Raw genomic sequence first — 25626 nt, forward strand, 5'->3', positions numbered from 1 at the left:
TTTTATTCCGTTTGAAACAGTAATACATGATTGATAACCGAAAGAAGAACATTCAAAGAATTTTGCTATAAGAAGAATCCAAAGAGTGGAATCCAAAGTGTGGAATTTACACACATATTCACTTTACCACCTACAAACCCGAAAGAACGAAGAAGACCAATAGGAAAAATCAAAATAAAAGAATAATAGATCCAAAAGCAACATAGATTCATAAAAGCATTCTTGGAACGATAAGAGATTTCAAACGTTGATATCCATTCGCTTCGATCTGGCACTGCCATTGTTGGTTGTTTCTTGAACGCTCGAAAGAGAGAATCTCGGGAGAGGGTAGATATCAGGAGTAGACACCGGTTGCTGCGGATAGAGCGTAGGAGGCGGAGTTAGGTTTCGTTGCGCCGGAAGTGGCGGCAACGCGTTGTTGTACTTGTAAGGATCTCCTCCATGTAAACTGCAACAATCGTAAAGACCAAATGAAGAAACCCGACAAGAGAAACATTGTCTTTTCGCATTGTTGTTACCTTGTTCGCTTGTAAAATTGATCGTCATCACTTGTGATGTCGTCTAACCGTTGGGATGATGATGTTGGAACCGGAGAAATAGACCACGGTGAAGCTGCTGGCAGTTCATCTGAGAAGTATCTTCGTCTTATCAACTGTTATAAAAAAAAAACCACAAAATGGTTATATCGGTTTAGAGAAGGTTACTTTGGAGATGTAACCAGAAAGAAAAGTGTGTGTTTAATGGCACTAACCATCCGGAAAAATTTGTTCAAAGCTTCCTTATCGTATCTGGTTTCTTTAGCGGCCTGTACAAAACCCCCGCACCAGATCATGTAAATCAAAAGCAAACAGTAAATTCTATTAATAGTGATTAGTCTATATGGTTACTTACCGCTATGAGACCGCCATTACCAGGGAAGCTTTCAAAGAGAGGAAGTTCTTCACTTGAGGAGAGCAAACCTTGCCTCTCGACCCAATGACGAGCTACGTCAACAAGATTTCCACTGCTTCCTTTTGTTCCTTCTTTTGCAGCAATATCTGCTTTGTTGCCAACAACAATGTATGGAACAGGAAGACCACCAGGACCTCCCGAGGGAAGAGGAGCTGAAAAGGTTCCAGTCGCTGCAACCTCAGACGCCCATTTCTGCAAACTTGTTTTTGTTCTTCTTTGAGAGAGATCATGAACGAATATAACTCCTGCAAAAGGTTTAAATCTCGCCTTAAAACATTGTTTCAGAACACACTAAGTAAGGAGGAATAACATGGACATATAAGTTAGGAGAGACCATTGATTTGTGAATAGAACAGTGAGCGGCAATCTTTGTATCGCTCATGCCCTGATACATCCCAGAGTTCAACAAAGAAATCCCTCTCTGAGTCTCCTTGAATGCTACTGGAAGAACTAGCTGGACTCCCGTAAGTTATATGCTACACAGTGGGAAAGTAGGAGAAAAATAAAGGGGTTCAAAACTTCAGCTCTCTAACAATTTAAAGAACATTTGAGACGGTTATAAGTTACCTTAACACCAACTGTGCATCCAATCGTTTGAGATGGGCGAACAATAGAAGAACCTTTGTTGATGAGGTGTACAAGTGATGTTTTTCCCACACCTAACAAAAAGTTTTTAAAATTCAAAAATGAAGATTAAATCGAATTACTCAATGAAACGGAGTATGAATTTCACACATTTGGGCTCAAGACAAGATTGACATCTGCCATGACTCATGAGCAAAAGCAGACACAGCAAGTAACAGACTCTAAGGAAAACATTGTTCACTTAAGTTACTAGACTCTCAGGTTTGAAATGAATGATATAGCTCAACGACCACAGAACCATTAACTCCTAACCAAATGATCCGATTCAATGCAGAGGATCTATCGTCCCGAGTCACACATGATCAGTTATAGCACAAGGACCCCTGTGTATTAAACAATCTGAGCATCCTATAAAACCCAATTCAACAGAATCTACATGAAAGTAGAACTTGTAATTACCTGAATCACCAACTACTAGTACTCGAACTTGCCCACATAATGGCGCTAAGATCTGCTCTTTACTTTCTCTCTCACGTTCCCTCCAAAACTTCATTTTTTTGCTTAATCACTAGCAAAACCAGATTAGGTAGAAAACAAAACCCACACTTCTTCAATCAAGTTCCAGAGTCCCGATCCCAATCGAAAACCAGAAGAAACAACTCCTCATAGCAACCTCTGATTCCTCACAAAGGAATGATTTTTTATGATTCAATCACCTTGACATAACCGAAGCAATAGCACAATCCCCAGAACGCTGATTCTTCACCTTTCTAGTCCAAGAAATCTATGGGATCAATACTAAAGGTCACCAAAATCGATCGAGGGAAGCAGCGGATCTACGGATGCAACCGAGTATTTCGGATCAATTACCAAAAAGAATCAAGCTTCTTCAAACAAATCTCTCCTCCACCAAAATCATCAAGTAGGGTTCGTCTTCTTCCTCGAATAAATCTGGAATACAAATTATTTCTTCGAGGTGTTCTAGAATTCAAAAACGAAGATACACAAAGTAAGGTGAATCTGGATCGAGATCAAGAGATCCAGACTCGTATGGGGTTTCCTTCGAAATTACTAAAAAGTATAGTGTTTGAGATTTGGGCGGAAGAACAAATGAAACGACTTCCTTTCCTGCGTAAGTTGTTAAAAGGTAGAAGATGAAATCGGTTCGGTGCAAAAACACCAAAACCGAATCATAAAATCAAACCGATCAAAATCCATTTTTAACCAAACCACCGGTGACGGTTGAACCGAAACAGTTAACCTGGCACACAGGCTTTTATCTGATCTTATTTTTTTTACCCTTTTCCTTTCCGGTATCTGAGAAACTGAGATGACCAAAAACAATCGAGTAATTTAAGATAATTAATTATTAGAGTTACTCAAACATAAAACATGTACGTACACTGTTAATTTCTGTAGTCATGATAAATACACAATTTATTGGTTAGCCAGTAAAATTTTGGTCACAAAATATTGAAACCAGACTAGTGACGAACTAATGATCAGATAATTAATGTATATTGCGCGTAATCAAGTGGATTCTTAATCAAAACATATGGCCAGTTCTTACAACTTACGGATACTTGGGTTGATTTGTATCCGTTAACTCAATTTTGTATGAATATATTGTATCCATCAACTCTACCATCCGAAAAAAAAACCATCGATACATTTTAATATTTATAACTATATATTCACAATCTCGTGGTTGGACTCACTATAATACTGCAAAATCGCAATTATACACTAATATTGATATCTAGATAACTACAAAGAGTTTCGTAATCATATACATAAATCAAAACAATTCTAACGGAGAAATAATTGACTTCTTTATTGTACCTATAAAATTACACAAGGCGATGCATTGATATAGTATTGATGGTAAGTATCTAATGATTAATCTCAAGATGGAGGAGATATTTGGATAGATTGAAGAAGAGAGTGCTGGTTCCAATTGTCGTGATCGTAAGACAAAACCATGTCGTTGTAATAGACATGTGAGGGACTCTCGTGGTTATGGACTCCTTCATAGGTTGTAATCACATAAGCTGCATCTTCACCATCTCTCTCTACTCTCTTCTTCACCATACAACCGTCACTTGAGCATTTGTAGTAATTCCTACATACATATTTACATTCATTAACCATTTATTAAATTTAATTCATTATTATATATCCAATAAACTATATAACCGAAGGATCCTAATTCGAATTCGAGACTGATCTCCAAAATATGTATCTAATATATGTGTGAGCGATATTTGTTGTTGTTTCTTCGAATTCTTCTATGATATATGAATCAAAGTAAGATATATATGATGAATAATAATCACCCATGGATTAGTCAATTCACCACTAATCATAATGCTATGTATGTATATATATATATATATAACAAACACATACACACAAATTCATATGGAATCTGTATTTTAATTAATCCAAGTGGGTTGGTAGATAATACGGGCCATTAAACAGTATTTAAATCACTACATGATCTAGTTAGTGGCTATTCTATAACATTAGAATACTAGATGATTATAAAAATTGCTCAAGCAACCACATATATGTTAGTTAGTTAAAGAAAGAAAAAAAAAATGATTACGATATAATAAATCAACAATCAAATGAAATGAGTAATTAAAATTTTGAACTAATTGATTACCTCTTGTTAGTGTTGTTCTTGACAGATTTCTTTCCATACTTCCTCCATTTATAACCATCATCCATCACATCAATCTTTGATCTCGTTCTAAATGCAACTCTGTGACCCATCTCCTTCGTCTCACCATCTTTACTTCCCCTACTTTTGCAATCGAAGCTATTTAATTATAAAAAAAGGTCATTATAGAATAATACAATTTATATTTAGTGTTTGTTTAAGAATCTAGCTAGCAAACAAATATAGCTAAAACTCACGTTGATTCCTTTTTACTCAACGTCGTTGTTGCGCTGCCGGATCCGCCGCTTTCACCGGTAAATGTCTCTGACGAAACGATGCTCGTCGGAGATGAAGTTTCGTCATGGAATAATCCAAGAGTGTTGCATCCTTCATCAACATCGAACATCAGATTGGAGAAATCAAAATTATCCATAAAAGGATTAGTAAAGTTTTCATCGGAGAAGAACGTGAAATTAGGGCTAGGGTTTTCAGAGAGATTCATCTTTTCTTCTTTTACAATAAGGAAAAAAAAAACTGAGAGGGAGAGAGAGAGAGATCTTAAAGCATCTAAGAACTAGTAGAGCAAGTGAAGAAGGGGAGACAAAGAGATAAATGGTCTTTTTTATATATATAAATATAAATATATCTTATTATGTACGAAGTTTTTTAAGTTTTGTAAAGAAGATGATAATTAAGAGAGAAGATAAGATTAGTGAACATATGCTATAGCAATTTCAGGGTAGATACTAGGAAGGTGCTTCAACGCCACGTGTGAAAGAAGAGGACGATGACGTCATCATAATGACGTAAGGACAGACGATATAGAGTGGTGAAAAGTGAGCTTCCACATACTTAAAGTAATCAGTCAGTTTTTTGGGGCTTCTAGAGCTATTATCGTCTACGTTAGCGTTTAGTGTTCGGCTCGGTAACGTGAATATTTGGATTTTGGTTTCTAGATCGACGGCTGCGGATTTAAGTTTGTTAAATGTTTGCTTCTGCTGCGTTTGAAGCAGACAGGACTTTCTTTCTGTACTTTACAGTGTACACTAAGACAAATCAGATTTGACTTATTTTAATTCTGAAAAATGTATTTATACCTTTTTTTAGAGATCAACTTTATCGTTTTTGTTTGGCCTAACTTTAGCAAATTGTTGATAAAATTTAATAAAAACAAACAATAACTTTGGTTATCCGGTCTGATGTTTTTATGCATGTCGATATGTGGATTGACTGTTTAATGATACGTAATATTTGACTAAATTTGATCCGGTTTTACCATAAGTTGTTCTATAAATCAGTATAAAACATATCAATATGTTTACAAAATCATTTTTTTTTTTAAAACTTCAGTTTTGATAGGTAGCCTACTGCCTATATCTAACTACGAGTTAGTTTCTTATTGTCCACAGATTTTTTTTTTCTATTTATTCGTTTTTTTCCTTCCAAAATTTCTGGCACATAGCAATGTATCAAGAATATATATTATTATTAAACCCACTGACATATGTATACATATGATCAAAAAATCGCAAGTCTATTCCTCAGTCAACGATTCAAAATGGTCTTCTAATCTTGTCTTTAAAGTTAGACGAAATTTCTTGGTGCCACAGTTAATTGTTTTTGTCAACACAATTATTATGGCTCTTTTGCTCTTTAATAATATGCGATGCTAAAATTCATACAGAAAAAAAACATAAATCAGAAAAAAAATTATAATTGTACAGAGATTGTAAAATACCAATTTTTATGAAACTAGCTAGAAAGTATCTATAAAACATAAATATTACTTTAAATCAGAAAAAAGTTTAGGATTTGTTAGTCAAAGCTTTTAGTTCATTTTAGTTGAGAGGAGCGTAAGTAGGAAAGTCGGATAGTCGATTCAGGGATAGTGAGACACCACTATGGATTAGCATTCATGCATCATAGATCAAGAAAAGGTTTCTTGGAAAAATTATCAGTATCAGTATGATTCATACTGACTTTAAACTATTTTCTTAGAACTCGGATTAAAAAATTTCATCTCAACAAAATAGAGTTCGAGTTAAGTTATTTGACTTTTTCTCATAAAAAATTCAACGACATTTTTTCAACTCCATGGTATATTCTCGTCATAATGGTCCAGCAAAATTTAAATTATAAAAAAACACTCCTACCTGCCTCACAAATAATTTCCAACCCAACCTCAGAAGTCCAACGAGGAATGAAAGTTGAACATATATATTTGCACAAGATGCCTTTCTCTTTAAAAACTAATACTAATCTGAAAATCAAACTAACATATATATACACCAAACGAACAATTTGTGAAGTCCAAGTATGTTTTGGATCTCTCTCTACCTGTTGTGCAAAGGATTTGGACCTGCGGGGATAAATCTCTTCTCTTCTTCTTCTTCGTTGCCATCGATCTTTCTCCCAACTTTAGACGATCTTCGTCTGAATTTATTAAACTCGTGATGATTCTTGTAATATTGTAATCGAGCAACGACACTCAAATTATGTTTTCTTTTTGTAGAGATGAATCTTCCATCTAGGATCGAACTTGAACGCGACAAAATGATTAAAACTAAGATTGTGAATATTACAGTGATTACAACATCTCGTTTCATTGCATATCGTGAAGACAAAATCACCATATTTATAAAATAAAATTTAAATAAAAAAAGCTTGATGAAGATCTTTCCCAAATCTTGACTACTCTTCTTCTTCTTTCTCTATCTCTCTTCGCTTCTATTGTTAAAGACCTAAGAGATTAAGTAAAAGTAGAAGAAGAAGAAGTAAAGAGGAATAAGGAGAGAAGAAGTAGAATGGTCAGCAGAAGCATTCATTACATTAAATCTGGCAGTGATATGACTACACAATTATCATAACTTATTTGTGTATTAACAAATTAGAAATTATCATAGATTTCTTTTTTATATGTACTTCTAATCAGTATCGTTCTACAGACTCATTCGCTTCCAATCGGTCTACAGTATCAATAATATAAACTCAGCAAACTGTTCGGCTTGACAAATCCCAACAATTCCAATCGCATCTACTATTTTTAATGCAATAATAGACCTTTAGAAAAGTTGATTATGTGATCATGTATGTAAACAAAATTACGTAAAATGTATAGCTAATGTTGTTAATATATATAAAACAAATTATTTAAAAAGGAGTAAAAATTGAAAGATATGAAAGCATTGGGGCATAGGAGTATATATCTATGGACATCATTGGAAATAGCATTTACTACTCTCACCAACCAGCATTTATCTTCATGTCCAAGTCTTAATTCCATTATATGTCACAAAGCCTGCAACTTATTTAATTATATCTAAAACGTAATGGCATGGGTGTAAGAATCTATTAAGTATGATTGAATAAGTAAATAAAATTATATGTAACAGTGAAATCGAAGAAAAATATATTTTGTATTATTATGAAATTTGTGAAGCGACGATATTATTGCACAATAGTCTTGACTCTTGAGTGATAAATTCAAACTCAAATTCAAATGGGAAAATAACTCAGTAAACGAGTATATGATTTAATTATATATATATATATATATATATCGATCTATAAAACACATAGAAACCAACTACTTTTTCTCAAATGTTATTTAACGAACAACACAAAACATAGAATAGAATCAATTCCCCCAAAAGTGCCCCCAAAAAAAAACAATTTATATAGCCGTGACTAGTCCAAGAAGAACAAGTCCGACGACAATGAACCTTCCGAAGACAAAGCTGATCCTGAAATCGTCACTTGCACTAACAATCTGAACAGGGAACAAGCAACTTCCCACGGATGCATTGTTCTTAGTAATCATAGCTGCTCCTTTGAAATCACAAGCCCTAACGTCTTGGCCCTGAATCTGGAAATACATATTAAATGCGTATGATATGTTTTGGATTTTGTCTAGCTTACTACATGTTGACCCGCCCTCCATCGCGGTGCAGTCACCGTGGTAACACGCGTAGTCTAGGTCCGGACCAACTTCCTCTAGATTGATTGTGTCTTTGTTCACCACGCACCATTGTTTATCCATGTATTGCACACCTTTCGCTCCCACGGGCACGATCTTGCGTCCTTGTCCCGTGAAATCTAGCATAAACTTTGGCGTCCCATCGTATCTGTTGGAAAAACATATGAACATGACAATGTCAGATATATAGTTGAATGTGATTCACAATATAATAACAAAGCGTTTTAAAAGCAAAATTTGTGAAAAAGAAATATTGTTTTAATATAAGGAGAAAAGTGGTTTACCTAAAGATTCCCCAATGTCTCTCGAAGGGTCCAGGAAGAATACTCTTCATGTCTTCGTCGAGTAAACCGAAGAGATAAACTTCTAATCTTTCAGGTCTCAAAGGAGTCCCACCATCCTTGGCGAGTCTTTTCATTAGCCCTGCATAGAATTTCTCAGCTAGCTTCGGCGTCGCATATTTATGACCATCCGTTGGCCATCCAACCTATAAATATATAAAAAAATAACCAACTTCAATAAACGATTAAATCAACATTCTTGAGATCCCTATACAAACCTAATAATCAATAACTTGCTTATCAAGTCACCTCCCCAACGATAATCTTCATATCTTTAATCCCAGCTTTCCTCAACGCGTAAACTAGCGTGTCGTAATTCGCATCAAACACGTTATCGTAATTCTTTCCATTATCAGGAATCGTCTGACCATCACCGTCGAGAAAAGCGAACTCGAAGGGAAAATGTTGGTTTAGGTAAAGACTAAGGAAAGGGTAAATGTTGACGGTGAAAGGTAAATCGTTATCTTTGAAGAACTTGACGATGTCGAGCATTGTTTGCTTCACGTCGCTGCGGAAATCTCCTTCTGATGGCTTATCGTTGGCTGATTGGTAAACTTCAGCGTTTTGTGGGATCGTGGCTTTCATTTTATCGGTGTGTCCAGCTTCTTTCAACGCCCTGTGAATGTTCTTCAACGCTGGAAACGTTGTTTTCAAGAACGATCCGTTGTATGCTGACAAGAACGGCTCGTTCCCCACGGCCACGTACCTAGATATATATATATATATATGTATATATGATTTTAAACAATAAAAAGAAAATAAAACATTACATATAAAAAAGACATCAATCACATCATAAACAGCGAAACTGATCTCCAAATCCGCATTTTTTAAATCAATATGATAACAAAATACGATTATTTGGTTAAAGTCATTGTCTTGTGATCTTGTGTAGACGTATTTTAAATGATAATTAGAAAGAAAAAAGTTTTGAGGGTTACTTGATGTTGACGCCATCCTTACGCATGTAAGCCGTGATATTTTCTTTGACCCAATCTTTAGCATTATCGTAATCTTCGGCTAGAGTTTCTAGAAGGTTATTAGGGATTCCGACCATAACCTCCATGCCCGTACCGGCCAAAGCATTCATCGTCCATGAATCGGCGTCAAAAAGCTTCACCTTATTGATCTTATTGTCCTTAAGCATCCTAACAACAATGTCAGGGTTCAACGGATGCGATGCGATGTTTCCCCAATTCACACCGAAGCCTCCGACCAAACTAGCCAGGGTCAAAACGGTCATTACAACCGTTCCGACATTAACGAGCATCGCTGCTCTTCCGGCCATATTGAGAAGGCGACGATGAATGAGTTTGCGTTTGTTTGATCTCCAAGATGTGTTTTACTTTTTTTTGTTGTTGTGTTTTTTTCTTTTACAGTCGGTGAATTTCCTTTTCGTGTCTTTCGGTGGTCGTTGTTATTGTAATAAGAATGTTTTAGGTTGTTGTTACTGAGAAGTTTTAGCTTAAAATAAATTTCTATTTTTAGGAAGAATCACGAGTTATTATAGGTGTGTGTTTTTCGGACATTTGGAATCCGTTAGTAATTTTTTTTTTTTGGGTTAAGAGAGTATATCGCTGGATAAATTGGGTCGAACTTTACATATTAAATAACATTATTTTTTTTTAATGCAGGCCAAAAGTGAGACCCCCAAAAAAAGAAAAAAAGTGTGACCCCAGAGAGATGCAATTAAAAAAAGATGTAGGGCCCATTAAGTAGCATGATATCCACGTGGCAGAATATCAACAGAGTAAACGCCACAAGTCTCTCTTCTTCTTCTTCTTCTTCTTCTTCTTCTACTTTCCCTCACCAACAATCCTTCTCTTCTTTACCCTTTTCGCACCAAAATTTTGAGTCTCAAATCCCTAATTACAAATTGAAAGAACCTCGAAAATCTAGGGCTCTGATTCCTTCGTTCGGACTCCAATGGCGAAGAAGCGAAAATCCGAGGCCACGCGGCTCGATGAGGTTGATCGAACCATGTACGGCGCTTTTCGAGGTGCTGCTAATTCGCTATCTCAGCTCTATACCCATGCCATGAACCACCAACGCGCTTCTTTCCTCGCCGGTGAACGTCGCGGATTGGTTTGTTCTCTCTTTTATCCTTATTCCTATTTCTCCTTTCGAATTTGGTTTCTGGGTTCGAAAGATAGGAGCTTTTCTTTGTTCTTTGATTACCTCGAAATGATGGCTTATGGTTGGAATTCTTAATAAGATTGTTGAGTTATTATATACTGAAATTCAATATTGGGTCAAAGTGAGAACTTTTGTTTGCCCTGCTATGGTCTTTTTGGTTTGCTTTACTGATGATGGGTCAAAGTGAGAAATGATGGCTTATGGTTGGAATTTTTGATGTAGCTAGTCTGGATATAAAGCTAAGCAGTCTTACTGGTACAAAGTTGTGGCCTTTTGAGTTTTGATCTTCAAGTGCCTACTTTAGTATTTACTCTAGCTAAGGTTTTTGAACAACTAGTTTCTTTAAGTTGTGATTGCTGTTCCCTTTTGGTGGTACCTTGTTCTTGGCTTGATTCAGTTAAGGTTTCAGGACTGTTGTAGTTTACTGTCACATATCACGAGGTTTTTTAGTTTTTTAATGGTTCCAGTGAATTCGAGTTTTCTTCTGTTAACAGGAGAAACTTTACCAATGGATTGTTGGACAAGAAGAAGAAGGAACTAGAGTATCGATAGATGATATTACTACCTACTTACAGGTTCTTTCCTTTGAAACAGTATCTGGTTTGTGATTATGCTTTGTACACGAACTTCGAGCCCAAGCTAATATAATTGGTATTCAGATTGATTATATCCGCTCATGAATCTACCCTTGTGTGATTAGCTTCGCGTACAAGCTCAGAGATCTCAAATTTTGATCTGAAAGTTAATACGTATTTCCTCTGTTAAAACTTTTATGCAGAATGAGCTTGAATCTGAGCCTGAGGAGACATCGATACCACTCCCCATGCAAGAGTTTCATCAGCACCACCAATTTGCTTCACCAAACGTAATTACTTCGGCAGCTCAAATTCCTTCAAGTCACACATCACAACACTATGATTATAACCAAGAGAAAGTCTTGATTCCACCAAATGGTCTCTCAAGCCCGGTTCGAAGAACCCTTCAGGAATTCAACTTGTGTGAGGCCGAGTCTGGTAACCGCAATCCAAACTCTACAGGTCATGAGTTATCTTACTGAAATCTTGTTTCAATATGGTAACAATGAAAACAAAAATCCCGTTGTAAAGTCTCAATTGTTAATGGTAAAGTATTGGCTCATGTAATACACAAACGATTTTTTTAATCTTTGAAAGACATTGTAGGGATTTGAAATTGACCCATTTGATAGATAAAATCACTGATAGCTATTTTGTCGAGAGGCGATTTGATCATTTCATGTCTTGTCTAAAGCTCTCAAGACTTGAATGTAGACTTGTTAACAGTGATGAAAGAGAGACAAAGACTGATTATCAAATGGGACCAAGCCTTACATGTGCTCTCATGGTCCCTCTCTTCTGTTCAACTTGTCTGCAAAAACATTGCTTTGATGTCGATCTCTACTAGCTACGTGTTTCCATGTAAACCTGATAAGTTCTTTGAAAATCTGTGGGGGATAGATGAAAACAAAAATTTACATAAACACGCTTCTTCCTTTGGTCATGACTTTCTCTGTACTAACAAAACATTCATCAGCAGGTGTTGTCTAGAGATTGTCACTGGTTCTTTGTACATCAGTACATGACATTTTGGTTGATTTCTTCTATTTTCTGGACTTTTCTCTTCTTCTTTTTTTATTCAAACGTAAAACTCTAGTCAACCCATGTAGCTAATCATATGAAACGGCTGATATAAAATTAAAAAGTCTTAGAAACTACTTGTCACCGAGAACTTTTAAATAATTAGGTCCACAAATAATAATATCAGGTCATAGATCCATTTATTTCATGGGGTAGAAATCAGGAACGAATCATAATATCAACAAAAAAAAGTTCAAACTTTTAATTATGCCCATGCATCTCATCGACCAAATCGGATCACAATATTCACTAGAATTGTCAATTGTTCAACTAACACAGTATCATTTGGATCTAGCAAATTAATAATTTTATTGAGTGAAAATATAAAATTATGTATCATATTTCAATCACGTGGAATTATAATGACAATGAAAAAATCAAAATTTGGATGATTGTTTTTAAAATAAATGGAGAAAGAAAGTAGACCAAGTCTTGTCGGAATTTTTTATAGTTGAAGAAATTGAATTGTAATAATGAATGGCTAATTGGGAAACACATGACTCTACAAACTTTACGTCCTTTTTGCCATATTTAAACACTCTCTCTATATATGTCCCCGACCCCCACTTGACTCCAATCTACATCCCTTAAGTGGTCCAATTTATTTTATATTTAATCAAAATTTCTTATAAGAGAATCAGGTAAACTTCACGTTATCAACGAGATTCCCATTCATTATTTGGCTAAATGAAGCTTTATATGCCTTATATTTTCCTTTAAAATCCAGTAAAACATAGTATATATATTCTCTTATCACTATTTATGAACTCAACTTCCATAATCAATTGATAACCAATAACATGATATAATACACCTCTTACACTTCTCTCTCGAGATATGAGATTTATTAATAGCCTGATTTCTCTCATCGTACACGCTTTGACTACGTAAAACATGTATATTTGTATTTATATATACACAATATGGGATGTAAAATTAAGACTCTTATTCTATGCATACATCGACTAATTGCACATAATCATTTAATTTGTTTCCGATGTTCTGATAAATCGTATTCCTTTAAAGGACCACAATTTTAGTATCTCCATATGATCAAAGGACCACTCGATCTCCTATCATCTCCTCGATTTTTATCACACCGGTGAAATTTAGCACTAATACGTGGTAATGGAATTTGGATACCGAACATGTTTGGTTAATCGATGGTTATGAAAAGTACTACTCCCACTTACTCCACTAATCTCATTACCTCTTGCTGTTAATTCTCTTAATCCTGTTTATTATATTACAGAAAATTGTAGAGAGAAGTTTGATTTAGAATTTGATAGTTTTGAGAATACGAGAGAATAAAAACGTTTTAAATAGAAAGATTCATATAATCAACCAACAAAAGTCACTTAAAAGGTAACATGCATGTGGTTGATTTCTGTTGGTGATTTCATTCCCGTGTTTGATTCTGGACAAGGTTTATATGTTAAAGTGGGTGAAAGTATGTGTTTTGGTTTGAACGCTTTCACATTAAATGTCTTACATTGACAAATTATGTGCATCAGTGCTGAAATTATGCACTCTGTAACCGAAATTCTATTTCTCATTCAGAAATGTGATTGCATAACTTATCATCATTTAATTCTACTTTTGGTTGCAAACAAGAAAATATAATTATGTGGGGATAGAATTATGTTAATGTGGGAAGACAGAGAAATATCGACGTCAAATCCTGCGACCCATATGTCCCAATAACTTCCAAAACGTTCTTAAATTCTGATATAAAAATCGGGACCATAAGCTCATCATAGAATCATTCATCTCGTATATATAAACACAAAAAGGTTCAATAAAAAAGATAGACATATAGCCAAAGAAAAATAAAAAGAGTCTCTTCCAAAAATGGCAATTAGGGTTTCCCACAAGTCTCTCCTCCTGGCACTTATTATCATCCTCTTCATTTCTGCTCATTCTCAAGGTAAATTTATAGCTAATATAATATAGACACACAAAATGCATATATTTATAAGGAGTTTATGGTGTATATTGTATCAAGCAGCCATCAAGATTTAATACACATAAACTTGAATAAATGAAGTTTTTTTTTTGTTCAATACTAAAAATATTACCAAATGAAATAGTTTTGATAAAAAAATAATTTTGGTTAATTATCAGCTCGGAGCTTAGGAGAAATCGTGAGGAGTAGAACGCTATTGGCTGTGGAGAAGTATCAAGAGAGCCGGAACACAAGACAAGATGTAGGAGGAAGTGATATTGGTGATGGATTGGTGGATATGGATTATAATAGCGCGAACAAGAAAAGACCTATACACAATCGCTAATCAATATAATACACATATGATGCATGAGCTTATAAATTTCTTGTGAGATATCTAGAGATTCTAAGACATCCCGAGATTTATATATGATCTATTCAACAGATACTACTATCAAGTATTGAGAATTAATGTAAAATATGAACATATAATATAATCGAGTTTGTATGCATGTGTACAGCTTTATTTCGAGAGAAAACGATTTTATATAATAATATATAGCTCGTGTGTGTTTTATGTATGGATTGCATCGTGAGTTTCGGTTTGTGAATAAATGTCAATGGATATATATATTTTTTTTTTTTTTTAATTGTGTACTGTGTACATAGAAACCTCTAATATGTTAATGTCGTGTTCGTAGGATCGTCTGCGGAGCTACTCATTATAATCGCATGTAGTGGAAATAAATCGATTGATTAATCATTATTTTTAATAGAACTAGTAGCGACGAAAAACAAATTGTACATCATTCTAATGGATATATGCCTTGACTGAAAACAATCAAACATATTAAAGATCGTAAAAATATTAATCCGTTCACACATGTAAACGTTTTGGAATTCACGAGATTCGCTTTGCATCCGGATTTTGACGGTTTAAGTACTTTTCCACAAAACAAATTGGGACGCGAAACGCAATAGTCACTGTGTGTATTACGTATAAAACAAGCCAACACGAGTATTTATTGGTATGAACATATATACCTTTTCTTGATAACAGATGGTCCTTACAATTTCATTTGTTACATAAATTACATGAGAGTGAATTAAGTAATTAACCAATGTTCCCCACAGTTATATCGTACGTAAGTTATGTACCCATACTTTTCTTTATCCAATAGTCCTACAAAATAAAAATGTCTAAGTGGCCCATTAAAGATATTATCGGCCCAAAAGTCTGAACTTGTCTTGTTCAAGGGGTTGGGGACTCTCTCTTAGCTCTCGATTCTCTCTCTTTCGCTCAATTTTTGAAGTTAAATCTGTTTCGTCACCGGAACTTTGAGCTACCTCTAGCTCTCTCGGAGTATTAATTCCCGGCTTTTAGCGATGGCAAGTCTCCGATTTTGCAGATCTGATTTCAACTTTTACTTCGGTTCGAATTTAGGTGTCAAATTCGTTGTCGTGATGATTGCAGGAAGAAAGAGGGCAGCTCGAAGCTTCGATAGATCGTCTTTTGAACGAAGAGAAGCAGATGAGACTCGCGGAAAATGTCGCCGGAACGAGGAAAGCCGCTACCGAGATTCTGAAGCTTTGTTTCGAAGCTAAAGACTGGAAGCTTCTGAACGAACAGGTTTTGAATCTGTCGAAGAAACGTGGTCAGCTTAAGCAGGTTACTATTTTCGATTTCTGTTCAGGGATATAGCTGAAAATCGCTGCTGGGTAGTTTCGATGGGTTTGAGTGCAAGACTTTAGTATTTAAAGTGGAAAGGTCTCTTTCTTTTGCAGGCTGTACAATCAATGGTGCAACAAGGAATGCAGTATATTGATCAGACGCCAGATATAGAAACTCGGATTGAGCTTATTAAGACCCTAAACATTGTATCTGCTGGAAAGGTGAGGATCAAAGACTATGGTGTTTTTTTTTCCTCCTAATCTTTATCATTATGTTAAAGTTTTGTCAATGAGTTTGAGCTTTTCTAGATATATGTTGAAATCGAGAGAGCTCGGTTAACCAAGAAGCTTGCGAAAATTAAGGAAGACCAGGGTCTGATTGCCGAAGCTGCAGATCTTATGCAAGAAGTTGCTGTGAGCATTTCTGCCTTTAGCTTCAAATTTTCCTCGAAATCGTTTTTTAGTTAGTCCCTGAGCTTTGATTAGGAACAATATAATATAGGTGGAGACATTCGGTGCTATGGCAAAAACTGAGAAGATTGCATTCATCCTTGAACAAGTAAGACCACCTGTTATTTATTCATAAATTCTTAGCTATGTGTTTGGTTGTCTTTTGTGTTTCTAATTTATGGTGATCTAAACTTCTGAAGGTTCGCTTGTGCTTGGATCGACAAGATTTTGTCCGTGCACAAATCTTATCTAGGAAGATCAATCCAAGAGTATTCAATGCAGATACCACGAAAGATAAAAAGAAACCTAAGGAAGGTGAAAACTTTGTAGAGGAGGCTCCAGCTGATATACCAACATTGTTGGAGCTGAAGCGAATTTACTATGAACTAATGATTCGGTAAGGCCTTGTTTGGTCTAACATATTCTTCACCAGTCATTTATGACATAATATGCAATTCTGTGGTGGTGTGATCTTAATTATGAAACGCATATATAATTATATTGTGTAGGTATTATTCTCACAACAATGAGTACCTTGAGATATGCCGTAGCTACAAGGCGATATATGATATCCCTTCAGTAAAGGAAAACCCAGAACAATGGATTCCAGTAAGTCTCACATCTTTGTTTGGATACTCGCTAGTCTACATTCTATAGTAAGCTTGGTTTAAGTTTTTCAACTGATCCTCTCAACATAGGTTCTGAGGAAGATCTGCTGGTTCTTGGTCTTGGCACCACATGATCCGATGCAATCGAGCCTGCTTAATGCAACCTTTGAAGATAAGAATTTATCCGAAATTCCTAATTTCAAGTAATTCTCTTTGACTTTATATAAGTTTTTGTTTCCTCTCCTTTCCGTTTTAGATAGTTCTCAATCCTTGTGTTTATATTCGGCTGCAGGATGCTCCTAAAACAAATTGTGACAATGGAGGTGATTCAGTGGACAACTCTCTGGAATAAATACAGGGGCGAGTTTGAGAAAGAGGAAAGCATGATTGGAGGCTCCTTGGGTGACAAAGCTGGTGAAGATCTCAAACTAAGAATAATCGAACACGTAAAGACTCTTTGAGCTCTAGTTTATCTTATCTCTTTGCTTGCGTCGTTCTGAAATTTTCACTAATTCTTCACATCTTCTGCAGAATATTATCGTCGTCTCGAAGTATTACTCAAGGATTACATTAAAGAGACTTGCAGAACTTTTATGCCTGACCATTGAGGTAAATGAGTTTAAAGTTTAAATAACAATCTAAATGTAACCAGTCATATGTATAAACGCAGCGTATTGGTTCCTTCTATTTCAGGAAGCAGAGAAGCATCTATCGGAGATGGTCGTGTCAAAAGCCTTGATTGCAAAAATCGATAGGCCATCAGGAATAATCTGCTTCCAGATCGTTAAAGACAGCAACGAAATTCTCAACTCATGGGCAACAAACTTGGAGAAGCTTTTAGATCTTGTTGAGAAGAGTTGTCATCAAATTCACAAAGAAACCATGGTTCATAAAGTTGCACAAAGAGCTTGAGAAACCGGTTTAGCCACACACACACACACACCGCAGTGGAAAGAATCTCTCAGGTTGTTGTCATTGTCCTAAAATTCTTCATTTCTAGTTTTTTTCTTTATTTGGTTCACATACATTAGAAAATTTCTTTTGTGTGTGATCTTTCGGAAACCTTTAAGATTATACAAAAACTCTCCCTTTTTTTCTTTTTAGTTTTCTTGTCTTCCTCTTGTCTCTGAATTTTGTTCTATATTTCAACGAAATATTATGAAAAAGTATGATACATACTGAAATCAAAACATGCAAGGAAGTAAGAAAGCAAATACAAAACCTAAAACCTCTAATAATAAGAATCATATTTTTCTTTTCTTTTCTATAACTATATATATATATATATAGAGTAAAAGAAAAAAGAAATGAAGCAATGCCATCAGGAGGATGGACTATTATCGTAGTGATTATTATCACTGGTCTTGTCTGGTGACCATCGTAGATTGTGGAGGTGACCGGTTTCGCTAGCTGATTCCGGCGGCGGCTGAACCTCTGCGGGAGAAAACATTGGAAGAGAATGAGACGAAGATGAAGACGTGGATTGCATTGTCGAACCTCCGGTGTGACCAAAACGCAACGGAAACGACATTTGATCATACAGATCCATAGATTGTTGTTGATGATAATGTTGCTGAAACTGTTGTTGTTGGCGAGCCATCTCAGAGTAACTCATGTTGTAGGATTGCATCAACGGCTGAGAATGAACGATTTGCTCCGTGGCAGGTCTTATGGGCAAAAGGGTACTTGTAGAAGAACCCGAGTTGTTCCTTAACTGGGTCGGTCTCTGAACAGCGGTTTGAGGCACAGATTGTGTCGCATCGGTTGAAGCAAGTGGTCTAACGAGTTTAACGTTTTCAGGGAAGTTGAGTTTGGCTTTGTTGCCTCTAAACCGAAGTGCAGCCTCGTCGTAAGCTCTTGCAGCTGATTCAGCATTGTCGAACGTACCGAGCCAAACTCTAGCCGCTTTGAACGGATCTCGAATCTCAGCCGCCCATTTTCCCCACGGTCGTTGTCTCACTCCTCTGTATCTTCTTCGAGGTTGGTCCCCACTAAACGTCGACGTTTCGGTATTAGCATTTGTTGTGGTTGTGTACTCGTATGTTGGGCCTGAACCTGACATGTTGCTCGAAGCTTCCCTCACTGCAAACAAACAAAAAACATACTATATTATTAATTCACACTTGTGTTTTTGAAAATTAAACGTCTCGATTAAAGATACTATAGAAAGATTTTTTTTTTTTTCTTTTGAAAGAATGTTGAGTGATTATGAGAAAGTGATGCGGCCAAATGAGTGACAAAGAGCAATGAACAAGTAGAATAGAAAACAAAAAAAAAAAAGCAAGTGGAAAACGACTGTTGAGGCAATTGGAGGGAGATAGATTCTTTTGGCATATCATCATCGCCATCATTTTGTTAATTAAATATCCAAACCTTTTTATAACGATTCTAAATTATGTCTAAGGATAATCAAGTACACTTTCGTTAGTAGTATTATATTTTCCTTTGTCAACACTTTTGTTAATTATATGCATCCTTACATATTTGTTCTTGTTATTATTGAAACTTTAAGTTGTTGTAAATTTTAAGATCTATATAACTTTTACGTTGTTGTTGAAAGAAAAACCAAATCATTTTTTTTCTAAAAAGGGACATATATGCATTAGTTTTCCAAGACGAGAAATTTCGAACTGAGATCTCCAATAGTCTTGTGAAAAAAGGACTCATGCCTGATATGAAAGAACTCATGGAATTTGTAGAGAAACAAAAAAAACTCATAACTATTCTTTATTTATTTTTATTTTTTTCAAAAAGGATAATTATTCTTTATGTTATTACTGTAGATACCGCGAGGACAACAAAAGACAGCTATTTAGATTTTGTGTTAGAAATATATGATGTGACACATACCTCTGATGTATACTACATCATATATATTATTTAAAACAATTATCAAATATGATATTTCAAAATTAAGTCTGTTTCGACGTATTAAATCTACAGAAAATTAAGAAATTTATATATATTTATATGTTTTGAGAATCCACCATTTTTAAATATACGCATCTTAAATAAAATAGACACAAAAAATAACTATCCAAATTTTTAGCTTAGTGTTTTGTACTAACGTAGCAGCGTGTGATATAGACCCCAAAAAAAAAAAACAAAAATTACCTTTGGAAGTAGAAGTGCCGCCGGAGAAATATTGATCAACGGTCAAAGTATTAGCTGCCTTGAGTGCTTGGCCGCCGCCACCTTTTTCCACCTCTCTCTTCCTTTTCTGACCAGAGGAAGAAGACGAATTCGAAGTCCCTTCTCCACCGCCACCGCTACCTTCACCGCCACCGTATTGAGGAGGAGGAGGAGGAACATTTCCGGCGACGACATGTGTCAAAGCAGAGACAATTGCAGACATCTCCATCTCTCTACTAAAACTCGACATAAGAGACGACGACGACGACGACGGAGGCGTGAGGGCGTTATCACGGTGGAGTTGTTGGTCGTCTTCCGCCGCGAATAAGTAAAGCCATTGATCGAGTTCCGATAACGTCCGATGATCATCTTCTTGAGTGGTAGACTCGGCTTTCTTGCCGACGTTATCTTCCTGATTGGCCACTTTTAAGACACACATAAAAATCCCTCTTTCTATTTCTCCTCTGAAGCTTAAAACTTATAAACCCCAGCAACTAAAAAAAATATATATTGTTTTTCTTAGAGGGAAAGAAAACTCTGTAGAGAGAGAGACATAAACAGAGAGGTGAAGAGAGAGAAAGAAAGACAGAGTTTTTTTCAAAGATGTTTTTTTTTAGGACAAGGAACGAGGTTTAAAAGCAGATAGAGATACAAATATCTTTTATTATGTAATTTTTTTTTTTTTTTGGTTCAGCGCCGCCAAATCAAAGAGTCGGCTTCTCTCTGCTTCGAGGCCGTGTGAATGCAAAAGAAAACCACGCCCTTTTTAAAAACTTTTAATATTACGTCTAATAAAATATTATATACAAACCTGAACTATATATTTAATAACAGAAGAAATTCTGGTTGAAGATTTAGGTCAATATAAACAAACTTGTGTACATTGGCCACTGTATTACTAGTACATATGAAACGGATCTGAAACTTTTGCAACTTGTGGGTAATTTATTTCATCGACATGTTGTAAGTAAACTATTAACCGTTATAATCAAAACTTTAACGAGCCTAGCTAATAAATTAAGTGAATAAGGTAATTGATTAATTAACAGATCTATTTGGTAGGGTTTAATTAGCTCTAAGAGGATTAGAGTTAGACAAGTTGCAAAAGTAGAACCAAAAGCTATAAACACTGTTAAAATATTGAGACATTCAGACACGAGTATTAATTACTATATTTATGGTTCGGTGATTAATAATGATCTAATTGCTGAAAAATAGGTAAACAGTTAAATGGAATATTATTAAAATAAAGAGATGTGCCTAAACGGTGAGCTAGAAGGCCAAGTTGAGAGAGAGAAGCCGTGCCGTGAGAAAGCGCGTGTCTCGCACGAGTCGGTGTTGGTTCGTGCCGACGTCAAATGCTCCGTTTGGACGGTGTCGGCGGTGAAAGGCTAACGCACGTGACTTTTTGGGCCTTACCCTACGGCCCACTTTCTTCAACCTTACTCTCCCTTCTTTCTTGTGTTTTAATTATCTTTGACCGTTTGACCCAGGAAATATTATTCGTTTTCGATTTTTCTTGCTACACCTCAATAAATTCTCTTTTAAAAACAACTATTTGACAGCATTATATGATTTTTTATTCTGTCATTTTATATGGATATATCATATATACATATGTGTCAAGTGTTTTTCCAAAAGAGATGTTTAAAATTTTATACGAGTACATATATTTCTAGCTAGGACAAAATATACAAGAATACTCCCTCTACTTCTTATAAGGTTCTTAAGCCAAAATGCATGAATTAAAAAGTTATAGACAATACTCTAATGTTGTAATGTTAAATATTAAGTATCATTTCTAAATTTTGATTGAGTTCGAACTTCCGTGTAAAAAGTTTAAAAGCTAGAGTGATAGAGTACTAGACCAAAAAAAAAAAACAGTTGTATCTTAGAAATTGTTTTAAAGGATTTTCAATTGGGTTATGTTTTTTTTTTCCTTTTGTTAATATTTGTTTTCTCTATTATTCGTCTCTTCAGCTGGTCCGAATAATAGAGCCTGTAAAAACTTTTTATTTTGGAAAAATATTCTAATTATGTCCACATTGCTTCCAAAAGTAATTTCATAGATCAATTTATACACAAAAAGAACAAAATCGCATACAAATAATGGGAAATGATAATGTATTTTCATGTTTTTAGGAGAGAAAATAAAAAAATTGTTATGATAAAAAATCGGAATAATAGTGTTCTTTTACATTCGGAAGAATAGTTACTATGTTCCTTTTTGTTTTGTCTGCATTGTAGTTATGTTTAATTTGAGTTATTAATAAAGAAAACTGTTGCCAGTTGTATATAAATACCCTTAGCAATCGGCAATTTGGCATCGCAACTTGATAATTGTCTATCTAAAGGATTAAGGATGTGCGACGAAACATGTGCTTATTCGTACGGATAATTATGATTTAATATATATAATACACATTTAATCACCCGCTTAGTCGCTGACAGCGCGTGATGACGCAATCATATTTAAGAAATGGGAAACAGCATCCAAAACCTCTACTTCCATTGTTATGTTTAAAAAAAGAATACATCTAATAAAATATGATTTGAGAAGATGCTGTCGACATGAAAACTCGGATTCTACTCTATTTATTTTTTTTTTTTTTGCTAAATTACTATATTAATTTTAAATGCTAGCTACATATGTAACGCTTAGGTCGTTTCTGTGAGTCTGTGACATCTTAGAAATTATATATGTAATATGTATATATAAAAAACATTATATTGAAAAAAAAAAACATTATATTGATAAATTGTATCCAGCACGGTGTTTTTATATTTGTTGATACATGAATGAAAAAGAATTCCAATTTGGGTTCTCATTGAACAGGTAAACATTCTTTAACGATTATTTAACAAATTTAAACTCAATCAATTAATTTACATAAAAAACACCTGCAAATGCATGCGTAGGTTTAGACTTATCATCAGGCCCTTCATAGAACTACTGATAACCAAAGTCTACTATGAGTTTTATAGGTATATAACCGGCTCCAACTTTTGGTTGTCATAGACATTTGTATGGTTTCACAAAACCTTTACCATACAAAATATTTTAGCAAAAGATCAATCCATGCATTAAAGATGCTTCATACTTATTTTGCACACAAAAAAATACCTAGAAAATGTTTTGGTCGACAGATTAATTTGATAAGGACTAAGGAGTAAGGACAAATACAATCTTCTCCTATTTGTATTTCGCCATCGACTTAAAGAAGAGAAAACTAAGATCGTGTCTAACACGTGGCAGAAAATAGCTGACTTTGGCAAAAGAAAAAAAGGTCATATACAACTCCAACACCGACAAGTCAACCACTATTTTATTTGATTTTCAAACAAAATCCAAAAAGAGTCAACATTCAAACTAGTATCACATCATAATTTATATAACTAATACTACCTGAGTAACACATTCCCTAAAATCCTTATGCTTCCGTATCACTTACGTACAAGTACAACCACGTTTTTATTTCAGCAGCCAAAGTAACAGTAGACACAATATAGATATATAGATACAAACATATTATTTGCACGAGATTTTTTTGTCGAAAAACGACAAAACAGATCACGTTTTTTTTTTTCTTTCTAATATTGCTGTAAAAAGCATCCTCCTTTTGATATGTAACTAACTAATTCTCAGTGCTCCAGCTTGCAGATATGAAAAGCACCATGTCACTTGTCAATCAGACCGAAAACAAAAACCACACAAACACAAAAGCGATATATAAATACGGGCCGCACTAGGCCTCTATAATACTACTTTTTGGGCCATTCGGTTAAGTCCGTAACTCTTAAGCATAGTAATTACTAGTTAGTATTTTGTATTTTATCCGGCACGACCTGAATGTCCGAGCGAGTTCGACCGTCTATCAAATCTGTGGCCAGGCTAACTTTTAATATGATAAAATCAAAGGCTTATCCCAAATCTTTTAGCTATACATTTTCATTTTCATTTTCTTCTAATGTTTTCCCCTTAAATTTAAAATCTGAATGCCATTCAGTGTAGCTCTTCATCCGATTTCAATTTCATTTTGATATCTATAACCTATATACGAATTATTATGGATATATGCACGGTTAAATATTAAATACTATGGAGTCAACCCCTAACTCAGTTACTCAAGAACAGCTTAAAGATTTCAAGAGATAACAGAGAAAATCACCTTTTAAAAAAAATGAAAATAAGTCAAGTTCTTATCGTAAAAGATTACAAATTGAAACGCCTCTTCTGTAATATTCAAAAGAGATTAGAAAATATTCAATTAAAGAATAATTTGACAAATCTTTTCTCTCACCACCAAAGAACAAAACAAATAGACAACAACCTTCTTCTTCTTCATCTATATCTACAACACATTCTTGCAAAAATAAAAATCTCGTAACAAAATTAAATCGTATTTTTCTTCTTTTCTTTTTCATCATCTAATGAACACAATGAAGGAGTCTTAAAGAGGTAAATAATCATCTCTCTATTACCTCTCTCTTGATCCGTGGGAATCAAACCATTTTTCAGCAACCGATCCATCGATCAGTCAAATTCACAGGCAGTCTAAACCGCAGATCTCGAGAATAGGACCACCTTTGGCCACAAATGGATTAACACGAACCCAAAGAAGTGTAAGAATCGAGGCGAGGAGGATCGACCAGACGACAATAATGGTCGGCATCCTATCTTGTTTCCCAAGCAAACCTTTAAGGAAAGGGTAAAGATGGATGATGACCCAAAGCGCGAAGAAGAGTCTTCCGAAAAGCGGTCCCCAAGAGTCATATCCATTGCTTATAGCATCAGAGATTCCGACTATGACTCCGATGACGTTTATGATGAGAAGAGTGGTCGGAGGGATGAGAAGTGAAGTCCATTTGAAGAGGTAAAGGTCTGAGAATTCGCCGTCATCAGCTGCTTTTGACGTGACCGTGAAGTTTGTGTCCACACCAGCAAGAACCTTGAGAAGACCTTGGAACAGAGCAAACAGATGCGCAGAAACGCCTCCGATGACCCAAAACTGTTCATTTCTCCACCAATCATCGATCCCAACTTTTCCCCATTGCATCTCCAGAATACCCGTTACCGCAATCGACGAGAAGAGCGCCATGAAGAGGATACTCGCATAGTTGCTTATCTGCAAAAACAAGGAACAAGAACCGTTTTTTTCACGTTTTAAACATTGGAATACAGTTTTATGCTTTAAGAGCTCAAGATGATCTTTTTACCCCCAAGAAAGATGAATTTACACAAAACAGGGAATAAAGATGCAGACTTTTGAGAATTCAAGATGATTGTATTACCTCGGGAACGATGAATTTTCCAGTGAGAAGACAAATGGCGGGGAGTGAACAGTAGACAATGAGCGGGAGAGAGGTCCAAGGGTAAACCACGGAGTTAATGTAGGACAACTCTCAAGCCATTTCAAACCACCTCCATAACCATACCAGATAGGACAATGCCTACTCAAGAAAATCTCAACAGAACCAAGCGCCCACCGAAGACAAGATCTCTAGCCTGTA

At 35.3% G+C, this 25626-nt stretch overlaps 8 protein-coding genes across 10 annotated transcripts in view; 3 read left to right on the plus strand and 5 right to left on the minus strand.

Annotated features, from left to right (window-relative positions):
• Window positions 1-44: 44 nt before the first annotated feature.
• LOC18012922 (small GTPase LIP1) lies at window positions 45-2662 on the minus strand. The gene is made up of 7 exons (XM_006394047.2): window positions 1996-2662; window positions 1519-1610; window positions 1286-1427; window positions 892-1196; window positions 752-805; window positions 519-652; window positions 45-448 (listed from the first exon to the last, which is right to left on the minus strand). The coding sequence occupies exons 1-7, from the start codon at window positions 2087-2089 to the stop codon at window positions 241-243; spliced, it is 1029 nt and encodes a 342-aa protein (XP_006394109.1). The 5' UTR covers window positions 2090-2662; the 3' UTR covers window positions 45-240.
• Window positions 2663-3346: 684 nt separating this feature from the next.
• LOC18012949 (probable WRKY transcription factor 51) lies at window positions 3347-4801 on the minus strand. 3 transcript variants are annotated; one of them, XM_024151319.1, is made up of 3 exons: window positions 4459-4801; window positions 4205-4342; window positions 3347-3658 (listed from the first exon to the last, which is right to left on the minus strand). In XM_024151319.1, exons 1-3 carry the CDS (start codon window positions 4701-4703, stop codon window positions 3442-3444), a joined length of 600 nt encoding a protein of 199 aa, XP_024007087.1. In that variant the 5' UTR covers window positions 4704-4801; the 3' UTR covers window positions 3347-3441. The 3 variants fall into 3 exon arrangements, with proteins under 3 accessions (XP_024007087.1, XP_024007086.1, XP_006394110.1); XM_024151318.1 differs by having other exon boundaries at window positions 4205-4345; XM_006394048.2 differs by having other exon boundaries at window positions 4205-4360.
• Window positions 4802-7867: 3066 nt separating this feature from the next.
• On the minus strand, window positions 7868-9889 carry LOC18013020 (glucan endo-1,3-beta-glucosidase 8). Its single transcript, XM_006394050.2, has 4 exons — window positions 9460-9889; window positions 8768-9224; window positions 8462-8664; window positions 7868-8325 (listed from the first exon to the last, which is right to left on the minus strand). The coding sequence occupies exons 1-4, from the start codon at window positions 9804-9806 to the stop codon at window positions 7875-7877; spliced, it is 1458 nt and encodes a 485-aa protein (XP_006394112.1). The 5' UTR covers window positions 9807-9889; the 3' UTR covers window positions 7868-7874.
• Window positions 9890-10299: 410 nt separating this feature from the next.
• LOC18013132 lies at window positions 10300-11867 on the plus strand. Its single transcript, XM_006394051.2, has 3 exons — window positions 10300-10603; window positions 11149-11229; window positions 11433-11867. Exons 1-3 carry the CDS (start codon window positions 10445-10447, stop codon window positions 11709-11711), a joined length of 519 nt encoding a protein of 172 aa, XP_006394113.1. The 5' UTR covers window positions 10300-10444; the 3' UTR covers window positions 11712-11867.
• Window positions 11868-14107: 2240 nt separating this feature from the next.
• On the plus strand, window positions 14108-14888 carry LOC18013133 (root meristem growth factor 9). The gene is made up of 2 exons (XM_006394052.2): window positions 14108-14236; window positions 14434-14888. Exons 1-2 carry the CDS (start codon window positions 14161-14163, stop codon window positions 14598-14600), a joined length of 243 nt encoding a protein of 80 aa, XP_006394114.1. The 5' UTR covers window positions 14108-14160; the 3' UTR covers window positions 14601-14888.
• A 616-nt stretch (window positions 14889-15504) lies between these two features.
• Window positions 15505-18152, plus strand: LOC18013122 (26S proteasome non-ATPase regulatory subunit 12 homolog B). The gene is made up of 11 exons (XM_006394053.2): window positions 15505-15643; window positions 15729-15923; window positions 16040-16147; window positions 16235-16339; window positions 16428-16484; window positions 16576-16772; window positions 16885-16984; window positions 17074-17186; window positions 17276-17429; window positions 17515-17592; window positions 17677-18152. Exons 1-11 carry the CDS (start codon window positions 15641-15643, stop codon window positions 17893-17895), a joined length of 1329 nt encoding a protein of 442 aa, XP_006394115.1. The 5' UTR covers window positions 15505-15640; the 3' UTR covers window positions 17896-18152.
• Window positions 18153-18165: 13 nt separating this feature from the next.
• Window positions 18166-20672, minus strand: LOC18013123 (ethylene-responsive transcription factor ABR1). Its single transcript, XM_006394054.2, has 2 exons — window positions 20098-20672; window positions 18166-19065 (listed from the first exon to the last, which is right to left on the minus strand). The coding sequence occupies exons 1-2, from the start codon at window positions 20552-20554 to the stop codon at window positions 18305-18307; spliced, it is 1218 nt and encodes a 405-aa protein (XP_006394116.1). The 5' UTR covers window positions 20555-20672; the 3' UTR covers window positions 18166-18304.
• A 3613-nt stretch (window positions 20673-24285) lies between these two features.
• The window catches only part of LOC18013190 (cellulose synthase A catalytic subunit 6 [UDP-forming]), a 5878-nt gene continuing 4537 nt past the window's right edge, over window positions 24286-25626 (minus strand). The window contains 3 exon segments of the mRNA XM_006394056.2: window positions 24286-25241; window positions 25408-25517; window positions 25520-25616. Coding sequence (XP_006394118.2) covers window positions 24660-25241; window positions 25408-25517; window positions 25520-25616 — 789 coding nt within the window. The 3' untranslated portion in view covers window positions 24286-24659.

This window comes from Eutrema salsugineum, unplaced genomic scaffold (assembly GCF_000478725.1).
Source record: "Eutrema salsugineum unplaced genomic scaffold, Eutsalg1_0 scaffold_6, whole genome shotgun sequence".
NCBI lineage: Eukaryota > Viridiplantae > Streptophyta > Magnoliopsida > Brassicales > Brassicaceae > Eutrema > Eutrema salsugineum.